Here is a 20795-nt window from a genome sequence, read left to right as displayed (position 1 = left end):
TTATTCAGATAAGAGGTAATCAAGCAGCGCTGAAATTTCCTAAGACCCTGTGTGAGTGTGTGTATGAATCACAGTTTATCTGAGACACATCTGAAAGTTACCTAATGAATGTCACACCAGCTCCTTTGAAAATATATCAGAGAAAATAGAGCTGTGAGTGCTACTGGTATTTTAGGAATATAGGCAGAAATTTGAGGATGTGTGCTGTCACCGTTGACATAAAACCCCCTGGGGTATAAAGTACTGTTCCCTACTTCAAACTTTTTTTACACTAAGTTAGTTCCTGTTGAAATTTTTAAAAACCAAATCTCTTACTTCACAAAATATGACCAAACAGTACGTGACAAAACATTATGTTACAATGTAAACTCATGACAGTTCAATCCTGTATATTTTCTGAAAAAGTACAGATGCAGCAGATTGCAGGGATTCCCAGTGGATGTGTCTTTTTTTCCATTTTAATTCCTGGTCATTCTAAATATTTATTCACAAACAGTTCAAGAACAGTTTGGGAATTATGGAACTTTAAAAATACAATTTTATTTTAAATTCAAAAAGTACAATGTGGTTCAATGAGCAAGAACATTGAAAAGACTCCCGTGGGACTCAACCAGCTCCTTGGTTTAACTTTCAGTGATCTTTCTGTGAGTAAACTTCATTTTCAGTTCAAGCCTGAGGAGTTAAATCAGTCACTGAGAAGCATCTTTAACAAGATAGCGTTCACAATCCATATTTCTGAAGGGTTTGAGAGTAAATAAATATTTTTTGGTTTATTCCCAGAGTTTGCATCACTGAGAGAAGCGTCGGCTGTCAAAATTGAACAAAATCAAGAGTGACAAATTATTAAAAACTGTTGTGACTGCAACGATAATTTCTGTTTCTAATGCCTGAGGTAGTAGCTTCTGATTGCATATATTGTCAGTCTGACACTCCAAAACCCCCATGATACTGTGTTTACTACCACAGAATGTTTGGAGTTTTTCAGTTATACGTGCAGCTAAATTAAACAAATAAATATTGCAGATCACTGTAGGACTCTTTTGTATATCTTGAACAAATGCACTAAATCCCAACACGACTGTATAGTATATTCATTCAGTATAGCCATATACAACAGTTGTACAATGGATTGCATTACATTTTAAATGGTTTCTGTTATTGCACCTATAGTTTTTATACAAAAACAGTGCAAATGTTAAAGCACCATCACCCTACTTTGTCCTAACTATGTCAGACAAGTTTACAAGGTCTGCAGTTTTGTAATACTGCTGTCAGAATGGTTAAAAACTAGCCAGTGAACCTACAAAATACTCAAAAGCATATCACATTTAGAGTGATTTAGAGGAAGGGTTTTGTGTCACAAATAAAGAAATCTAAATCTCAAAATCAGAAGAATCTCAAAACGTCCCATCAGGCACATTTAAGTGCAAGCTCATGAAAAAAGAACAATTTGAGAAAGAAAGAAAGAAAGAAAGGTGGAATTCCCTATATACCTCGATGAGATCAACATAAACATGGCATATGGAGCTCTGTCTGCGACATTCATTGCTTAAGATGTATGCATATACTAATCTACATCTGGAAAGCATTGCAAAGGCCCTATGTTTCTATTCTCACTGCTATCCTCTGAATTATTTTCTGAGCTATAAAAACAATTTCCAGGAAAAAGAAGAAACACAAAGGAGATGAACTTTTGAACTACAGATTCCATGAGATACTACTGTCATCTAAAACCAGTAAAAAACATCCAGCGTGATTGAATACTGTATCGCTACATGATCTTAGATTTACATATTGCATCCCGTAAAATGAATTCACAGCACTGCAAGAGTTAAGGAAGAATTAAACCTGAACGCTTACAAAATAGCCAACGTGTAAACACTTGAGTTTCAGACCTTTCAGTGAAGACTCTTGTCACTACTAAAACAATAATATGTAAAATATAAATCATGCATAAACGTCTTATGTTGAGTTCAGCTGCTTTCAACTTGCAGCGGATGTTATGCATGCAAGTCTAATGCTGGAAGTTGGAATGATTTGCAGCTGCTGTATTTGTGTTTTTATTTTCATTTTTTTTGGTCCCTTCATTTCAAAGGTAAATTGCAAAGTATCTGCCTGAACTCAAGAGATAAAAGAGAGGTAATCGAGGTGGGTCCAGAAGGAATATTATTTATATAAAGAGGACAAGTGATGAAGTGGTAATAAAGGTAAACATTGTGTTGTGTTAGTGGCTACGATTTGCTTCAAGGCAGAGAACTGTCAGTGTTTCCCATCATTACTATAAGCATAGTCCCCTCCACAGGAGCACAAACAGAAACAAAAAAAAGCATGATGTAAAGACTCTCAGCAGTAAAGAAGAACCTCTTCTCTTTTCTCTCCCCTTTCTCCCCATGATTAGCATTTCAAACAGTCCTTGTTTTGCATCAGAGCTTCATGCTTGTGTGCATGCCATCACAGCCTTGCAGGTGGTGGCCCGTCCAACCAGTGGAGTCAAAAAGCAGCCTTTGTGTATGCATAGCCATGTGTGTGTGCGTGTGTGTGTGTGTGTGTGTGTGTGTGTGTGTGTGTGTGTGTGTGTGTGTGTGTGTGTGTGTGTGTGTGTGTGTGTGTGTGTTCGTGCCGTGTTTGAGAGAGTGCTTCTTTGTGGAAAGGGAGCGGACCTCTTATGAAACTCAGAGTAAGTTAAGAGACAGGGTTGTCTACAAATGCTATATAATAATAAATTTCTCAGAATTTGTTGGCTTCTGCTTTGAGAGAGTCACAGGCCACTGACTGGATTCACATTCTGCCTCCTGAAAATCCACAAAATCTCTTTTTAAGTGTCTGCCAGCAGACCCATCCAAACTTTGATTGAGTGCATCACAATGTGCCCAGAATATCAAGCGCAAAACACAATGATAGACTTTTGCAAAAGCTGTTCATTTGGATTGGAAAAGGTGCTGGATCATTTTATCCCAGGTCAATTGCTAATAGATTCTCTATGCCATGGCATTAACACAAACCAAAATTGTTCCAAGACAAAGCAAATTAAAATGATAATTTTCTGCAAAGCTGAGCCATATCTAATTAAATCTATATTGTTCTGTGCTCCATCTGACGGGGCATTCACTATCCTCACAGTGTAATGTTATTTAAGTTGACCGAGGCAGACCAGTATGGGCTTGCACTGATTAGCTGGAGCTTCTGTCTTGCTACCGTGTCACCTGAAAATGAAAAATAAATGAAAAAAAGAAAATTACATTTAGATTTTTCTCCATCACAATGATTTCAGTACATCTGAAAAGAAAGTTAAATACTGTCGAATTTGTTCTATTTTCAATCTATCCCTCGTTAAACTCCGCTCATTACCCCAATCATAGCTGAGTATCTGTAATGGCTTGTGAGGGATTGAATTTCTCCAAATTCTAAGAAAGCGTGTGTTGCTGCGATAAGAGAAATGCTCTCTATCTCAAGAATTTGCAAACAGCTGTCAATGATGATGTAAAATTATGTTAAGTACGCATAATTTCAATTTAGTGCTTACTAAGCTATTAAGCATCCATTAGATGCAGAGAAGTGAATGAGTGAACAAGGAAGCAAATTCATTAGCGTACACTACATATTGCTGATAAAAATCTGTTTGAGACAGCTGTTAATTTCCACAGCAAAATCCACAGTGCTAAACCAGAAGTGAGCAGTGTGTTTTTATTTACTGTCTAAAGTAAAGTAGCCAGTAAAGTGTTTTAAACTGTATGCCCGATCTGTGAGCAAAAGGCTCAAAAAGCTCAGTGACAGTAACAAATGCAGGGGTTAGCAAAAAGGACAAAAGTATGTGCTTTTGTTCTATTCTGTTGGGAGTATAATCTGATGATCACATGACTTCTGTAGACAGTGATCACTTTCTATATGCTGCATGTGTTCACTTTCCCTGTCTCACTATAAAATATTCTCTACTATGAATCATTTATAGAATACAGCTGATCAAAAAGGCAACTTCTGAGAATGTGCATTTTAATTATTTATTTATTTATTTGAATACAGTGGGGTTTCCTTTGGTCGTCAGATTTAATTACATGGGTTTTACTGCTTTGGTATTAGTTCACAGCTTATTTCATGTTTGTCCTCTTGGCCCCATCATTCACCAGATTATAGAATTAGGGTTTCTGAGCCCACTGTGCCTGGTGCAAGCAAAGGGGTTGATATGGGCACTGGGAGCAGTGATTATGCTTGATTGTGGAATCTTTGAGCATCAAAGGAGTGCTTACTAAAATAAAGCTTTATGATGAGCATTCACAAGTTTGTCAGACCCTGTTTGCATGAAAGTGAACAGTGAAAATGGAGAAGATTTTTTTGTGCGACTGTATTTAAGCATCTATAAATACCATGTATGAAATTAAAGTCACTATGTGTTATTTCTTTTGTAGGGCTGCTTCCACTGTGACTCTGGGTGCACCCACACTAATCTATTTTCATTTTAAAATATGTAATTTTTACAACCGCTAGGGCTCATGTCCAAACTAGTTAATTCTCTACAGAGCTGTAAATGTAGATTTTGGGAAATAATACAGAATCAGTCCGGCTGCCTTCTTTTCAAACGCTGAAGACTAGCATGGCTGGATGACTGAGAACATAGATAGACATTACAGACTCAGTTCACAAAATTAAGTCAAAATATTACAGTTAGCCCAAAATAATAGGATTTCATCCTTCATATGTTGGTTATCCCGCAACTCTAAATTGGATAAGCAGAAGAAGATGAATGGATGGATGGATGGATGAATGGAGGGATGGATGGATGGATGAGGATGGATGGATGGATGGATGGATCTTTCCTGGCTTGGTATGGCTTCCACTAAAGATGGACTAATTTTGCCATTACCATATTAGGTTTGCAACAACTTTCTGTAACATTTTCATTATCTTTGGACTGATTTCATTATCAGTCAAAGCAACTTTTTGCCATTGCTTTTTCCTCTGAATCCTCTGCTTCCTGTTTACACCAGCAAAATACATATCCAGTATGTATATAACTAATCAGTGTGATACAAGTATGCATGCATTAAGTGAAATTGATTTTGTACTAAAATATTGATTTGGGTGAATAATGTTTAAAACATTGTTTTAAGATGAAAAAGTTATTGTGTCGATGTAACCTCAGACTATTGCAGGCCCTCTGCTCACCTTTGTGGTCTTCACTTTATTTCCAGAGATGCATGACCAGCCAGTGAGGTCAGGGAGGACTCTGCACTCCTCCCCCTGCAGACACGGCTCCATTTTACACCACCATTTCTGTCGCACAATAGAGGCTGGAGGGGGAGACGAACACAGCAAAAGGTCACTTTATAGACAAAAGGACTTCAAAAAAGGCCTTGTTTGGAAAAAGCATCTCAGTCAAATGTCACACTCTTATGATTCTTAAATGCCTCAGTATTAGTGGACTCGAGTGAAACTAACTCTACTCTGACCTGTAATACATGCATGTCATGAGGAAATATTTCACTTTAAGAGAGCTGAAAGAGGGTCCTAGTAATATTACCTTCAACACAAGAGGGCAGAGCCCTTGTTGTCCCCGCTACCTGTCCTGGGAAGCAGGAGCACTTGACAGTTTGAGAGCGTTCTTCAATTTTGTTCTTGTTGCAGCAGCGATGAGCAGCAACCACTTCACAAGTCCCTGTCCTCTCTTGTGATGACCCTGAGAAAGAAATTTTGAAGGGAATGATACCAATCTTCTACGCTGAGTTTTGCGTGCAGGTTGCGGCAGCCTGGCTGATTTTAATCTTTTAAAAATGACAGAATTATAGGCAATCACTTCTAGGCTTAATGACATCTGAGATCTAATCTTTTGTTACAGTTAGAAAACAGTTTAGTTCTTATTGATTAAACCTAATTTTGCTGTTTTTGAAACTACAGCACCACCAAGTGGAGGAAATGCACCAGCACTCATGCACCAGGCAGGGGGATGGGGTTTCAAATGCTGCAAACATATTAGCAGCAATTATCATTATGTTCAGTAAGATAATTTCATGTTTCACAGTATCAGAAATTAGCATAATAAAGAACACGAGCAGACATTTCAAAGCAGCATCTGCATCTCTGCACAGAAATCTGCATAAAGGAATGCTGCTTTTAGGGATTATCACTGATGAGTCATTCTGCTGCACTTAAAACTGAACTTCCAGTTTAAGGGGTGCTAGAGAGCAGGAGAAACAAGCCTACAAAAAGGCATGAATATTGCTAATTTTGAACTGAGGTGTCAGGCTGGCTCCATGGTCAACAATACCTGCAGGATTTGGAAATTCATAATTAAACGGTGTTTTAAATCAGACTACAATTAAAGCACTCATGCCAAATGCAAAATTATTCAAAACATAGAGATGGGTTTAGGGCTTAACATTGCAGTTGTTTGTGAGTGTATTTTCTTAAGTAGAAATTCATATACTTCACTGAAATGTATCCATTTTCTTCTGTACTGGACTTCTACTCCATAGCATTTCAGTCACAAATATGCCCTTTTTATTCAGCCGCATTTGTCTGACAGCTAGAGGTCAATAGTTACTTCTTTGTTACATCATATTGAATAACACTGTATAAGCTTAAAAATTAGATTCAAGTAGTGCTTCCCAATCATTTCTTCATTTGAGCCCTCACAAAAACAGTTTCTATGTGGCAGTTCAACTGTATAATTGTCTGCTTGTACCTGGTCAGATCCATGATCTGCTATCATAAAAAAAGACTAATTGTAATCTTTGTTTACATGACTATTAATGTTATAGCATAATCTTAAAATTAAATTAAATCTAATATGTTTCACAAACCACACATTTGACCACTTAGAGGGGGTCTGACCTCTAGGTTGGAAATTGGTCAAACTACAGTAGGCTGATATGGTTTAGCGAATTCATAACCTCAGGAGGGAATGTTCTACAGAATCACTACTTTAGAACTCTGAAGACATACTATGAAGCTCTGTATATATGACATGAAAACATATTTACATCTAAAAAATAAAATAAAATAAAATAGCAAAAATGTTTCTCTGGATCTCGTTGCAAAAGCTGAGCCTAGTCCCAGTCTCTACACTCACAAACTCACAGGCTTTGATGCACCTTCCTGCTCAGACCGTGAGAGGTTTAGGACTGTCCCAATATGAAATCATGAAGTGCATGGGAGCTCTCTCCTATCAGACATTTGGATCCCTTTATGCAAACTTTCCACAAGTTTGCATTTCCGCAGATTTTGAACTACCAGTAGTCCAACATGTTGGGATGTTATACCCTAACATTACAAACAACAACAACAACAACAAAAAGACTTTAAATAGGCATTAAAAACATATACCATATAAGACTTACTTTATTTGTTTGTAATACTTTAACTTCAATTTTTTCCCAATTATGCTTGTGTTAAGAGCAGAGCAAGAACTGCCTTTTCTTCTTTCTAAACGGTAAAGACTGGAAGATGTTCAAATCAGGCAATTACTCTCTATGGCTGTTTTTGTGATGAAGAAAATAAGAATGTGAAATAACAAGTCCCACTCACAACAGTATGAAATATTATTGTATTTGAGCATGTGCAGCCTCCAATTCCTTACCAGATGACAACAATTAAGTCTGTGAGGGTTTAGCACTTATGCCTTAGGGTGGCACTGGGCCTTTAACTGTGTACCAGACCAACACAATAGTGACCAAAAAGCCATAATGAGTTCCTCTGGGGGTGCCAACGGTCTGGTTGGGTCTTACCTGTCTTTCCTCGGGAGCTTTGGTTGCCACTGGACACAAGCTGGATGCAGAGGCTCATTATACACAGAAGGAGGAGACCCCAGTGTAATGCTTGTGTCCTTATGTTCATCTTCATCTTCAAGTGTCTGCACAAAAAAAATATTCATGCAAACTTTAAGAGACAATTTTCATTAAACAAATTAAAAATACCATATTAAACTCTTTTGATATATTCTCACTCTGACAAGTGGTCCTCCAGATCACAGAATCTATTTGCCCGATTATGACTCTGACATCACCAAGCTAAGCCAAGGCAAATCAAAGAAATGCCAACAAAAGCCTGATGAGAGGCAGATGAGAGTAGGTCCTTGCACTCATTTCTGAGATTATCCTTTCAGCTGTGAACGGCTCTGTGTGCAAAGCTAAACATTCCTCCAAAACAAGCTGTATTCCACATGAGGCACAAAAAAAAAAGTGGGACATGGACTTTTATGTCAAATTACAGCAATAAATTATACAGAGCAATGTGGCATCAAGCAATGCATCATTGCGCTAGATGGCTTGAGGCATTTTCATTCATCACTAAACCCCCTCATATAAAGTTTAAGGCTCCAATTATAGCTATTATAGCATGATTTTCATCATTGATTTAACTGTGGATTACTTTCTTAATTCATTTGTCAAGTAGACAGTTTAAGATGTTCTACAGAAAATGTGTGGGAAAAGTAAACACTACAATACAGGCAATCAGTTTTAGTTTAGTGAGGGAAATTTCCCTTTTTTCCATTTAAGTCGTGTCTTTTAATGCATCATTTCTGAAAACAAACAAACAAACAAACGAATATCTAAATATTCATACACTCAACTTGTTTTTTCTTCCTTTTAGTATTTGAACCAACACTGCTAGTGATGCGATCTCACATAAACGATCTACATCAGTTTTGCTTCTGGAATTTGAATTTTTCTTGATGGATAAATTATTAATTCACCTACTTACTTGTGCTCAGGTTACTGATGTGTATAATGAACCGCTGCTGAAGTCATCATCAGTGTCGGTGTTAAAAGCAAGCGCATCACATCGGTTCAGCGAGGTTGGTAAAGTTCGCTGCAAATGTTACTCTCCACTTTCTGAAGAGGCACGAATCAGAGCGAGAAAAGGGAAGAAGAAGGGGGGGGAGCCTGCAGCTGATATAGATTACAGTCAACACACCGGCTAAGTGAAAAGCTGCACCTTCACACATCATCTCCTCTCCCCGGAGTTACACTGTACCTTTCAGCCAGGATGCGATGTGAGAGATGTGTTGCTCTGTGAACACAGCGGGACAAGCCTGTCAGCTATTCCCGTCAGGAAAATTAAATCTTAATCAAGACACAAGCCATCTGTCTCCCGAGCAATATGTGGCCACTTTCATTAGCGCCATAAGAAGCTTAAAGTGAGTATCGACATCCTGTCACACAGTGAACGGAGAGGATAAACTGCATCTGAGGAGGGAAGAGTCCTGTTTTTGTTTTATTCGTTTCCACCTTTTTTTGTCTTTTAACCAGAAAAAAAACTGTCAAAAGATATAAAGACAACAACCACTTCCATAGTTAGGGAGAGTTAAAACGTAAATAAACATACTAAACAAATTTTTGCATTTCATATGAACTTTTCAGTTGTTATAGAATTAATCATAAAACACATGACAATCCAAGTGCCTCTAGATTAAAAAGCTTAATGCACCATGTCTATATACTGTGATAGTTGTCATCTAATCCAGTTGTTAGAAATCCATCAAATTAAAACCCAGAAGCTGCCAAAGAAAATGCCATTTACTTCTAAATCAAATAAATGAGATGAAACTGTAGTCTCACATGATAATAAAACTTTATTAGAGTATAGTGCACATCATTATTTTTATTTAATTTGATGGGGAAGTAGCTACAGGGTAGGTCAACACAGGACAAACTGACAAAGTAGTAAACAACATTACTAATAGAAAAACACTGTTATTTAATGGCCATATTCATATAGCATCAACACTATCTGACAAGTGAGAACTTACTGATCATATTTACATTATTATATCAAATGTGCTACTGAAAAGTCCCAGTAACTTTGTCATGAGACCAGTTTGCATCCAGTTGCATCAGTGCTGCTTGTAGTAATGGAGGTTCAAGCTGTAAAATTGAGCTTGAAGAGGACCGTCTGGGGTGTGGTGATATCAGCTACAGCCAGTTCCTGTCCATCTGACAAGCCCAGCTCTACATCAGAAAAAAAAAAAAAAGACTTGTTACACAAGCATGATTCACATGTTATAGATGCAACTTTTAATGGACTCTAAGAATCTGAGCTTATCAGCTTCTTATTACCTTTTAAAGTTTTGCAGAGGTTTGGCCTGGTTCGTTCTTCAATGGATTTAACAGACTAGAATAAAAATACAATCCTAGGTTACCTGTGGTGTATAATACGATACAAGTCATGAATTTTTTTTTTTTCCTCCCAGAATTGGTTTAATACATTACCTGCAAATACAGAGTCTTATTCTTTCCTTCCAGAGTTGTGGTGATAGCAGGGGATTTCATTTGTCTGGGAAAGAAATGAAATAAATCTTAATGCGATCATTATTTGTGTCAAAAATCCGAGAGCAGAATGTTCTTCCTGAGTACTCACAAAGAGGAGTTCTCTGTCAGGTACTCTAAAACCTCCTGTAATTTGGCAGAAGGAGGGAACTGGAGATCTTGAGGCACCTGGCTGCAAGCTGAGCAATTTTCCTGTCAATCAATGAAAATTCAGATTACACTGAATATTCTCGGTGAGCATACATTACACAACTGGCAAAAAGCCAGTTACAGCTAAAACAAACCTTTCGCTCTGCTTCGAATGTGTAGGTGTACAGTCCATCCACGTCATTGAAGACCATGTAATTATTCAAAGGGATATAGGCGCTGGTAAAAAAAAAAAAAAACAACAACAAAAAACAATAAGAGATGTTTATGTTGAGAAAAATAGAAAAAAATATATCAACAACTAACTACAATAAATGGCTCAAAATGTCTTTTTACAACCAACCTCGTAGCAATCTTAAAAACTTCTGTTGCACAGGCAGCTACGAAGAACAGAAACAGAAAACAAAAGAAGTGAATGAATGAAACGTGAACGAGTTAAGCTGCAAAGTTAGCATCTAAGGTTAACAAGCTACCCAAATACAGTAGTAAATGATCACAGTATTAAAAACTGCAGAGCAATTAGCTGTCTGTTAGCTGCAAGTCTAAATATGTTTAAAAAACCAAAACACGTTGTTTAAAAAATGTCCACCATTTTTCAAGTGCTACATCTCCCAATACCATCATTTTAACAACTGCATGTTTAATTAAGGAATGTTTGCTGCTTTTACATCACCAGACATTACAACACTTTCACTGCTACCAGCTTAAAAAGTTTGACTTTCATACCAGCAATAACAGCATTAGTCGAAGCCACAGCAGGAATGATCCTTTTCACGACACCTGTGACATAAGAAACAGATGCAACTTTAATAACAATTCAAATGTAGCACAATAGAGCTGAACAAATGATTCCCAGGCTCACCTTGAGTCAGTCTGTATGTCACTCCTATAATGTTAAACTCTGCTGCTCTTTCTTTGGATCTTTCGAACACCCATTGGATGTGCTCTGGATTGTCTCCATCTAAGCTCGTTTCTATTAGACAACCCATGTTCTTAGTATTCATTTTCACAAAGGCAGGTTATATGACGTGTTACTGGTTACCAAGTCAATATATTAGCGTACCTCCAAATGGCTTTTCTTTGGGCCATTGTAAGATTCTGGCATATTCGATGCAGTGTTCTGGCAGCCTTGGCATTGAAGCAATGGTGCACATGGGGAAATTAATCTGTGGATCACAAATGTTTATTTAATGCTATGCAAAAACAAGTCATTGAAAGGATCATTATAAGCTGTTACTATGGGCCTGGTACTATGAAGCGAATTCGGAATAGCCAGGACATATTTAGTAGTCCACTAAAGAAGAATGATTTTACAAAGATAAAAATATACCATTAGAAAGATATGAAGAGGTAAAACACATAAAACACACCGGTAAGTAAGTAAGACTTATAACAATAATAAACTTCAAGTATCAATAAAAGCATACTGAGGATTAAAATGCGCTATGCAACACTAAGACAGCTACATTGTCAAAAACTGTTAGCTACCAGCTGTTTAACCGTTAAACCATCAGTTTAACCATTAAATCTCTATTTACCTTACTTAAGTGCTGTTTTTTATATCCTCTGAATGTATGTGACAGTTTTCTCCAAATTAAAATAGTTCTTTTCAGCCTCAACAAACAAACAGCTGTTGCTGCAGATTGGAATATTAGGGACCACCTGTTCCCCACAACTGCTTTTTCACACCCAGACACACTCAACACAACACCAGATGTAACTTTGTAAAAAGTTAATAGGCTGGCAGACAATTCTGTCACAGAGCACACTAAAAACAGAAAAATATATACAAATCTTTAAGGTGAAACCAGAAAATCAATATCTGTAGGAAAGGGAGCAGTACCTGTGGCGGATACAGCTCCAGAGTGCAGTCAATACATGCAGTCATTCCCGGCAGAATGACACGAGCATTTCCTTTAAAGCCCTCTGTCCCTCCATCAATGAGCGGGATGATGGAGCTAGGATCCAGGACTCCGTCTTCATAGCTCAGGAGAGAGATCTATAAAAGGTCAAATCAATCATAAATTGCACACATAAATCTGTTTTATCAGCAGAAGAGAAAGCATACACGGTGCAGCATTGACAAAGTATGACACTATCTCATAATGTACTTAAAAATTTGAATAACACACTATTTTAATTCTTAAATAACTATTATTCCTCTCTTTCTTTTGGCTGCTCCCTTTAAGGGAGTAAAGAAAAACCTGAAGGAAAAAAAACAAAAACAAAAAACAAACTGCAACTAATTTATATTTTGTACCAGCATCCCATTCATCCAGCGTCTGGCAATGATGGAGTCCAGTCCACAAACGATGATGTGGAACTCTGAAAATAAAATAAACTATCAGGCGTCTATTTAGTAAGACCTGCTAAAGTTTACACGTTATAAGAAAAGCACACTTACGCCTGTAGAAAGACTCGTCACAGTCTTGGATCTTTTTAAAGTGACTGCAGATTTTTTATAAGGTGATAACATGATAGCAGCACACAGTAAATGTCATATATTGTAAACAGAGTCCGTGTTGTTTTTAAAGAAAATTGTCAATAAAAGGATACGGAACAACTTTACAACCCGGGACACGGCTGTTAATAAAGTCAGCAGCCACTTCCGCCTTTGGTCGTCCAACATCGTTGGGTCTAAATAGAGACAGGTCAGTTTTGATTATATATGAAACATTGTGCATAATCAGTACTTGTGTGGTATTAAACCATGGTGAAATTTAAAAAAAGCTAAAAACCTACCTGAAAAGAAACTGCCTGTTGAGGTTGGACGGATCAATAGTATCCATATCAACCACGTGAATGAGGCGAAACCCAGACAAGGCCTAAAGCAAAGAAAGACTATGTAAGAACTTATTTAAACCACTAAAAAGACTTTGCATTTGTTCGATTTACACTTGATGATGAACCTTAACAAAACGTGCATTCAAGCTTGCTATTTCCTACCAGATTTTTCAGCAGCTCACAACCAAGTCCTCCTGCTCCGATCACCAGAATCTTGCATGTTTCCAACAAAAAATGCAGGGACTGGTATGAAAAAAATATTATATATTTAAAGAATGGTATTTAAGATTTTTAAAAACCCTCTAACCTCACAGTGCAGCTATAGCCTTATCTTGTTTGGCTTATTCAGTCAAATATATGAAGCATGCACATAAAAAACATTTCCATGTAACCTCAGTGCTTGGCTCAAAGTCGGGATGCGTAAACGGGCCGGGTCGCTCCAAAAACTTCTTCACATGATTCCAACGACCATCCCAATCGCAGCCACCATCTCTGTGTCCACTATCTACAGCCATTCTGGGCAAACAACACAACACAACAAGATGCACTGGACTTGTATTACAACACAATTTATGCTTACACTTCTTCTAACTTATCTCAAGACTAAAAAGAGCAGCCAAAATGAATAGGACTCTCATATTAAGAAACCTGATAGAGATAAAAGTCATAAAGCAGGTCTCAATCTACTAAAGCATTAAGATTACAGCACTTATATTTCCTGTATAGGCTTGTTGATGAACACATAATAAGTGGTCTCTATCAGTGTCTCAAGATTGCATATCCATGTTGCATTTAACTACAAGGACAGTGATTACCCAGGTGAGGGGTGATAGATATAGATAGAAAAATATAGGGGTTGCAAGCAAAAATGCATGCGATATGAAGCAGACACAAGGCTGTAACAGACCGAATAGGTCTTGCAAGAAAGCTGATTTGAGCAATGCAACTTCGACCCCTGCAATAAACTCTAGACTTTAACTGGATTCACGTTTCACATGGATGATTTATAGAAACATATAATGGTGGGTTAATAAGTCCTGCGTGCATGGTAAAATGTTTGATTTGATCATATCTGCTGGCCCAGCAGTCGCTGCTCACTTAGCAACGCAAACCTGCTGCCAGAGACCTTTATTTAGATTCGTCACTAACTTCTCAGTTAGGTCCTCTATTCGCCTTCTTTTCTTCTCCCTGAAAGAAAAAAATTAAACCGTCTTTAGGCATGTTGGGTTGCTGACAAAGGGGCAGCATTTAACTACGTTAAAATAATAATTTCCATCAATTACGACTTACGGCTCCTCGGCATCCGCCATACTTTCAGGGTCCCATGTCCTCGATTGAGACTACTGTATTCACGAGTGTCAAAGCTGCGCCGCAGCCCCGACTCCTCACTGCGCATACAGGGATATATAATTCTCCTGGTTCAGAAATTAGGTTCCTTCCCCACACATATGTGCATATCTGCATGTCTTTGAAGAGCCATATATAGAGATAATAATTATCCATTGGTGAATAGCAATATTCAGTGATGTCTTCTTCTTCTCTTTCTGCGTTTCATAATTTGAACACAATTTGAGATAAACGACATTACAAATGCCGCATTTGCCAAAGAGCGTGTACACTATTTAAAACAATGCAATATTTTTGTGGTTTTAGCCTGCATTAAATCTGTTTCTTTTCCTAGTAATTATTATTATTATTATTATTATTATTATTATTATTATTATTATTGCTATAGCAAACAATAGAGAGAATGCACGTAATAAAATAGAGATTAGAACTTATTAATCGACTGAGAAAAGGATGTTAAAACAGTCAGGGCCGCTGCACTGGGGAGGCAGCAAATTTTGGGGGGTGGCCAGTGCCCTCTCTGACCCCTTTGGTGATGTCCCTGATTACAGTGGACTCAGATAATAGAAAAACTAGAGAATTTAACTAAACACTGAAAAAAACAAAATTCAGAACAGAAATATATTTAAATAAGATTATAATTATATAAATATAAAGGAAGATGACAAAACAGCAAAGCATAAGGGATATATTGTATTAATAATTGAATTAAAATTTTGGTATTAGGTACTAACTAATCAAAAATAAAATTATCTTTTTTTTTAATGGCACTGCTGCGCTTTATAAACACAAGTCCTAAACCCGTTAACACCCGCTGCAGACTGAGCCTCGTTTAAAGTCTCGCGAGAGCGTTTCTCTTTTCGGACTGCCACCTCCTCCAGGCCGCTGACGGTGATCAGCTGACCTGTCAAAATATTACGCAGCGTGTGCTGTGGTGTTGTGTTTGTTTGCGTCGCTTAACGACACGCCGAAGATATGGCAGCCAAAATGGAGCTCGCACCCCTCAGACCGTGGGACGACTTTTTCCCCGGAACGGACCGATTCGGCAAGCCCGATTTCGGAGACTTAGCAAAGTGGAACAACAGAGTGATCAGCAATCTGATGTACTACCAGACGAATTACTTCGCCGTGGCTATGGTGGTTTTCCTCATTGTAGGGTGAGTCCTGGGTTGACAGCAGGCTAACGCAGACAGGCCAGCATCTGCTGCTCTGAGCTTAATTCTCTTGCATACCTTTTATCCACACCCATTGTGACCACACAGGCTATTTTTGTTGCATTTAGCACTGTGTTGCTATGTTTACTAATGTTTAATACGGTGAAGCTCTTTTCTATCTTTCCAGTCGTCAGATGGTCACTAGCCATATAGATGTTTTAACCTCTTTTGGCCTACAAGTCCTCTCTTTCCAACATTTAAAACATTCAGAGGAAGTAAGTTTTTAGATGGCCTAAATGCTGAGCTGGTGCTTTATACTGTACGCATGTCGTACACATCCAGTAAAAACTTGTGTAAAATTAACCTTATTTAAAAGTTATGCTAAATTTGACCATCGGCCGCCCAACATTGTTGCCGTTTCCTGCATACAAGCTGCTGCTTTGAATGCAGGATGATGTAGTGGAAATCGTGAGTCGACATCCTCTTGTAGGCCTTGCCGCTTTTGGTGTACAGCAAAGTGGTAGTTACTAATTTTTGCCACCACCAGCAGGTTGTGCTGTTTAAAAGAATTTTAAATTATATATAATATGTGTCTATGTGAATTTTTGCATACACTCATTATGAGCATGAATGTCACTGTCATTTTAAGTTTTTAATAATTTCTTTCAACTGTTATATTTATTTATTTTTTAGGATGGAGTAATGATGTTTGCTGTACAATGATTCCAGTCTGGAAAAAAGAACAGTTCAAATAAATCATTACAAGCCCAGATTATCTTGACATTCATGCTAATGATGAGTGTATGTAAACTTCTGACCACAACTATATATGTAGTGAAATTAATGCACAGCATTTCAGTTTCCTTTGTGTGTGTGTGTTCCAATATTCAGGTTCATGAATCCATTTGGCATGTTCCTGGGTGGAGCTGTGGTGGCACTGGTCTTTGCAGGATCAGTCTGGGCAGGAGAAAATAAGGCCACTATCAAGAACTTCAAAAGGAAGAACCCCACTCTGTTTGTCATTGGTGTCATGGTCACCAGCTACTTTCTGCTTTCACTCTGTGGTGGAGTCATGGTCTTCATCTTTGGAATCACCTTTCCTTTGCTCTGTAAGTATATTACACGAGCATTTTCCATTCATTTTGATATTCACCATGTTGGATAATTTCTCAACACCCAGCACAACACTACAAGTACACTACTTTTTGATTATAGCGTCAGTTAATTATTGTTTTTGTTTTAGCTTGGGGTTAATTAGAAATAGTTCCATTAAACAGTTTGTCCAGCAGAATGTGCTCCAAATTCAGTGGTTACTAATACTTTCAGCGCATGTAGCAGAGAAAGCATCAGTATTGAAATTCAAAAGACTCACAAGTCACCTGCTTTTTGCTCCATGGGGCATTCTAAGAAAGGAAAGGAAGCGCATCCAGGATATGCTGACTGGCCAATAACTTGTCGATCAAAAGGCATTAGCCAGTGAGCGCATGGTTTCACCTCACTTGTCACAAGATTTCTATGGTGATAATGCTCTTAAATTCCCCATAGTAAGGCTTGAATCTCATGAATGAACATCAACATGTCCGCTACTACTGTAAGGTAAAGAACCTACTACTGTAGACCATGTACACCCTTTCATGAAAATGGTATTCCTTTGTGGCTGTGGCCTCGTTCTGCAGGAAAATGAGCCCTGCCATAGGGCAAAAATAGTTCAGGAAACCTTTGAAGAGCATAACAACAAGTTTGGTGTTGACTTGGCATCTAAATTCCCCAGATATCAATCCGGTTGAGTATCTGTGGGATGTGCTGGACAATTAAGTCGAATCCATGAAGGCCCCACGTCAAAACTTACAGGACTTAACGGATCTGTTGCAAACACCTGGTGCCAGATACCATAACACACCTTCAGGGCCTAAAGTCAGGGCCTCAACAGATCAGCAAATGCTATTAGCCAGGTGGTCATAATGTTATGCCTGACTGCTGTGTATCTAAGAATATTTGTTAGTGTATATACAACAGAAAAATTCTGGCTCTGATTGAAATCTTCCCAATAAAGATATTGTGAATTTCTTTCTAATGTTAACCTGATTTTATCTGTTACACTGGTTACTCACTTTAAAAATAAAACACAGTATATCCTGTAATTTATAATATTGGAATTAATTGAACTCTTAGTCATTTTATATAAAAAATAATGACTCATTCTATGATAATTAATATCATTAATAGAGCAGTTTTCCTCATAAAATCATTCCTTAGGGATTATAAAAGTATTCAGATTCTGATTAATCAAGCTTGGAATTTTCTTTGGTTCACCCACAGTTTCTTGACATTTGAAAGGGAAACGTGCTAACTTTGTTACATTAAGAACCTTTTCGAACTTCGCAACTTGTACAGACTTGAGACCGTTCCCTATAGTATATTGCTAACATCTGGCTAATGTTATGCAATGAAAACTGCCAGGGAGAGTGGCGATGAGTCACTGAAGCATTTGAACAGTATGTGCAGAATTGCTGATGCGCATTTCCTGTTGACGCTGATTGTAAAATAAAGTCAGTATTACAGGCTACTTCTCTCTAAATATTTTTAGACTCTGACCATCAGCAGAGTGGTTCAGATAATTGGTGGGTTAGGTTCCTCGAGCAAATGTAGCAGCTCTAACATTGTGGCAGACAGATGAGGCAGTTTGATTCTTCCCAGGAGGAGTGCCCACTGCTGCTTGTGTTGACTCGTTGCTATGGGTTGTTGACAGGACCACATTTACTAGCTGATGTCATGCATTCAGTATCTGTCTGACATGGAAATAAAAGATTTACCTTTCCTAACACCTGCTTAATGTCTGCGTTTCAGGAGTATCACATTTTGTTTTGGCAATTTTCAACATGTGTTTCAGTAAAAACATTAACCTTGCTATACTTAAATGTATTCTATCCCCTCCTTACTGAAACAATATTAATAGGCTCCTCTTGTTTTTCCCGTAGTAATCTTGATCCATGCCTCTTTGAGACTTCGCAACATGAAAAACAGGCTGGAGAACAAGATTGAAGGTGTTGGGCTAAAGAAGACCCCCATGGGCATCATCATGGATCTCCTGGACCAACAAGAGGAGAAAATTAATAAGATTCAGGATTTCATTGAAAACAAACTGAAGGAGTAAGAGTGCAGTCAAGAGTGTGCCAAAAGAAATCAGTGTCATACAGTATGGATTAAAGTTTCTGTAGAATTGTCTGATGAGTTCCAGTTTAAGCCCCTTATAATAATAAAGTTACAGATTTTTTTTCCCTCATTCCCACTTCTTTTTTTTTTTACCCATTTTAGTGTAATATATGCTCTTACATGTTTGTGTGAGTTCACAATATCTAAGGGGTAAAGGTGAATGATGTCATTATAACAGGGTTCGCACAATCATTGTATGGATTGGATGTTGGGATCAAAGTTTTTAGCATTCCTGTTTCAAAATATGTCCACAGACACGTAATTCCCCATCGTTGACAGTGCACTTTGTTCTACACAGTAATCAAGTATTTATTCAATCCAAATAAAATAGAATGTTCGAGCTGAATAAACAGTGATTAGATACCAGTTATATTTGTTCAAAAAAAAAAAAAATTCATTACCTTTCAGTTTGCTACCTCAAAATGAGCACGTTTATCTTTATTCTCACCGAGTAGACCCAGATTACCAAAACGCACCGCTGCCACCAAGTGAACTGCTTATTAAACCGCAATAACTCCAATTTTGTCATTGCAGGAGCTTTATGAATGCTGAAAAAAAGTTTGCTTCTTGCATAGACATTGTTACTTGTCCTTACTCAAAATAATAATGCAGTGTGGATATTCGATTTGTCACAAGATTTGTGCATACAGTTTCTGACTGTACACGGTGGCCTGAGTGCATCCCCTCTGTTCACAGCTATGCAATACGAAAAAATGAATGGCAAGTGCAGCTTTATCGTTTGAGTATATGTTATGTATATTTTTGTTATTTTAGCATGCAGAAATGTATTTTAAAAAATAAATTTACAACTGACTTTTAGCACATTTCCCTGTTCATTAGTCGACATCTCATGGAATTCTGAAAAAAGTTACAATAATTATTATTTTATACTGATATACTTATGCTGATCTGTTCAGAAATGCACACTGAACGCAGTTTGTACTGCTACCTACTCAAATGTCAGTTCATTTTTAATTGGTTTGGGATGCAGCATTATATGTGTGTGTGTGTGTGTTATATGTTTTTTGGTGACATTTCCATTCTTGAAAAGTGATGAATAGAAATAAAATTTGGCTGTCCTCTATAAAAAATAAATGTAATTTTATTTACAGTACTGTGCAAAAGTCTCAAGCCATCGCTCATATCTATATTTTGCTGGGAAAATAAGAAGTGGGTGAAGCAATTTCATGAAATGTGCAAACATCAAACAAATACAGCATATGAGGTAAAACAGAGTCTCCATCTTTCTTTCTTTTTCTTTATGATGCCTGAACACAGGCAAAATGAAAGGGTTTTTCATTAAGTAGTCTTCAGGAATAGATCTCCAGGCTTCTTGTGGGACATCCATCCAAAGCTCTTCTTTGGATGTTGGCTGCCTTTTGTTCTGTTTTCTGTCAAGATGATCCCACATGGCTTCACTAATGCTGAGGTCTGAGCTCTGGAGAGGCCAAATCATGTCTGGTACTAATCCCCTGTGTGTTTTCCTATCAAGGTGTGTTTTTGCTACATTGGTGGTGTGTTTGGAAATATTGTTGTGATAAAAAATTAAGCTGTTGCCAATCAGATGCTTTCCACATGGTAATGTATAGTGGATCAGAACCTGACAGTACTGTACTTTCCTGCATTCAAAATGAAACAAATTTGATAAGATCCCCAACATCACTGGCTGAAATGCAGCCCTGAACCATGGCACCATGACTCTCCACCATGGTTTACAGATGGCTGTAGACAGTCATGGTTGTGCCCCCTCCCACCCCCACCCTGTAGACATTGAAAGTGATTTGAACCAAATTTCAAATTTAGATTCCCTGCACAAGATGTTTTGCCACTGGTTTGTAGTCCAGTTCCCGTGTAATTTTGCATACCTCAGCCTTTTCTCCCTGTCTCCCTT

At 37.7% G+C, this 20795-nt stretch overlaps 3 protein-coding genes across 4 annotated transcripts; 1 reads left to right on the top strand and 2 right to left on the bottom strand.

The window, feature by feature from the left end:
* Window positions 1-4771: 4771 nt before the first annotated feature.
* On the bottom strand, window positions 4772-6280 carry LOC120718881 (chemokine-like protein TAFA-2). Its single transcript, XM_040007608.1, has 3 exons — window positions 6260-6280; window positions 5516-5708; window positions 4772-5285 (listed from the first exon to the last, which is right to left on the bottom strand). The coding sequence occupies exons 1-3, from the start codon at window positions 6278-6280 to the stop codon at window positions 5134-5136; spliced, it is 366 nt and encodes a 121-aa protein (XP_039863542.1). The 3' UTR covers window positions 4772-5133.
* A 3265-nt stretch (window positions 6281-9545) lies between these two features.
* On the bottom strand, window positions 9546-14576 carry LOC120719227 (NEDD8-activating enzyme E1 catalytic subunit-like). Of its 2 annotated transcripts, none has more exons than XM_040008264.1 (18): window positions 14481-14576; window positions 14340-14378; window positions 13583-13706; window positions 13353-13433; window positions 13149-13231; window positions 12963-13043; window positions 12811-12854; window positions 12667-12731; window positions 12250-12405; window positions 11470-11572; window positions 11269-11379; window positions 11133-11186; window positions 10750-10786; window positions 10544-10625; window positions 10351-10451; window positions 10203-10266; window positions 10050-10104; window positions 9546-9941 (listed from the first exon to the last, which is right to left on the bottom strand). In XM_040008264.1, the coding sequence occupies exons 1-18, from the start codon at window positions 14498-14500 to the stop codon at window positions 9853-9855; spliced, it is 1389 nt and encodes a 462-aa protein (XP_039864198.1). In that variant the 5' UTR covers window positions 14501-14576; the 3' UTR covers window positions 9546-9852. The 2 variants fall into 2 exon arrangements, with proteins under 2 accessions (XP_039864198.1, XP_039864200.1); XM_040008266.1 differs by having other exon boundaries at window positions 14317-14378; window positions 14481-14501.
* An 865-nt stretch (window positions 14577-15441) lies between these two features.
* Window positions 15442-20139, top strand: LOC120719261 (PRA1 family protein 3-like). Its single transcript, XM_040008348.1, has 3 exons — window positions 15442-15694; window positions 16583-16800; window positions 18670-20139. Exons 1-3 carry the CDS (start codon window positions 15513-15515, stop codon window positions 18843-18845), a joined length of 576 nt encoding a protein of 191 aa, XP_039864282.1. The 5' UTR covers window positions 15442-15512; the 3' UTR covers window positions 18846-20139.
* The last annotated feature ends 656 nt before the right edge of the window (window positions 20140-20795 follow it).

The sequence above is a fragment of the Simochromis diagramma genome, unplaced genomic scaffold, assembly GCF_900408965.1.
Source record: "Simochromis diagramma unplaced genomic scaffold, fSimDia1.1 OVJJ01000545.1, whole genome shotgun sequence".
Classification (NCBI taxonomy): Eukaryota; Metazoa; Chordata; class Actinopteri; order Cichliformes; family Cichlidae; genus Simochromis; species Simochromis diagramma.
Note: the sequence above shows the minus strand (reverse complement) of the source record. Positions and strands in the feature narration are given on the sequence as shown.

What these genes read in the sequence shown, in the direction of transcription:
- LOC120719261 (XM_040008348.1), top strand. Translation starts at nt 15,513, where the DNA reads ATGGCAGCCAAAATGGAGCTCGCACCCCTCAGACCGTGGGACGACTTT. An exon ending in GTGGTTTTCCTCATTGTAGG is followed by an intron (nt 15,695 to 16,582) that starts GTGAGTCCTGGG and finishes TCCAATATTCAG; the next exon opens with GTTCATGAATCCATTTGGCA. An exon ending in AATCACCTTTCCTTTGCTCT is followed by an intron (nt 16,801 to 18,669) that starts GTAAGTATATTA and finishes TTTTTCCCGTAG; the next exon opens with TAATCTTGATCCATGCCTCT.
- LOC120718881 (XM_040007608.1), bottom strand. Translation starts at nt 6,280, where the DNA reads ATGAATTTCCAAATCCTGCAG. An exon ending in TGAATTTCCAAATCCTGCAG is followed by an intron (nt 5,709 to 6,259) that starts GTATTGTTGACC and finishes AACTCAGCGTAG; the next exon opens with AAGATTGGTATCATTCCCTT. An exon ending in TCTGCCCTCTTGTGTTGAAG is followed by an intron (nt 5,286 to 5,515) that starts GTAATATTACTA and finishes CTCCCCCTCCAG; the next exon opens with CCTCTATTGTGCGACAGAAA.
- LOC120719227 (XM_040008264.1), bottom strand. Translation starts at nt 14,500, where the DNA reads ATGGCGGATGCCGAGGAGCC. An exon ending in ATAGAGGACCTAACTGAGAA is followed by an intron (nt 13,707 to 14,339) that starts GTTAGTGACGAA and finishes TTGTTTGCCCAG; the next exon opens with AATGGCTGTAGATAGTGGAC. An exon ending in ATAAGACTCTGTATTTGCAG is followed by an intron (nt 10,105 to 10,202) that starts GTAATGTATTAA and finishes TTTTTATTCTAG; the next exon opens with TCTGTTAAATCCATTGAAGA.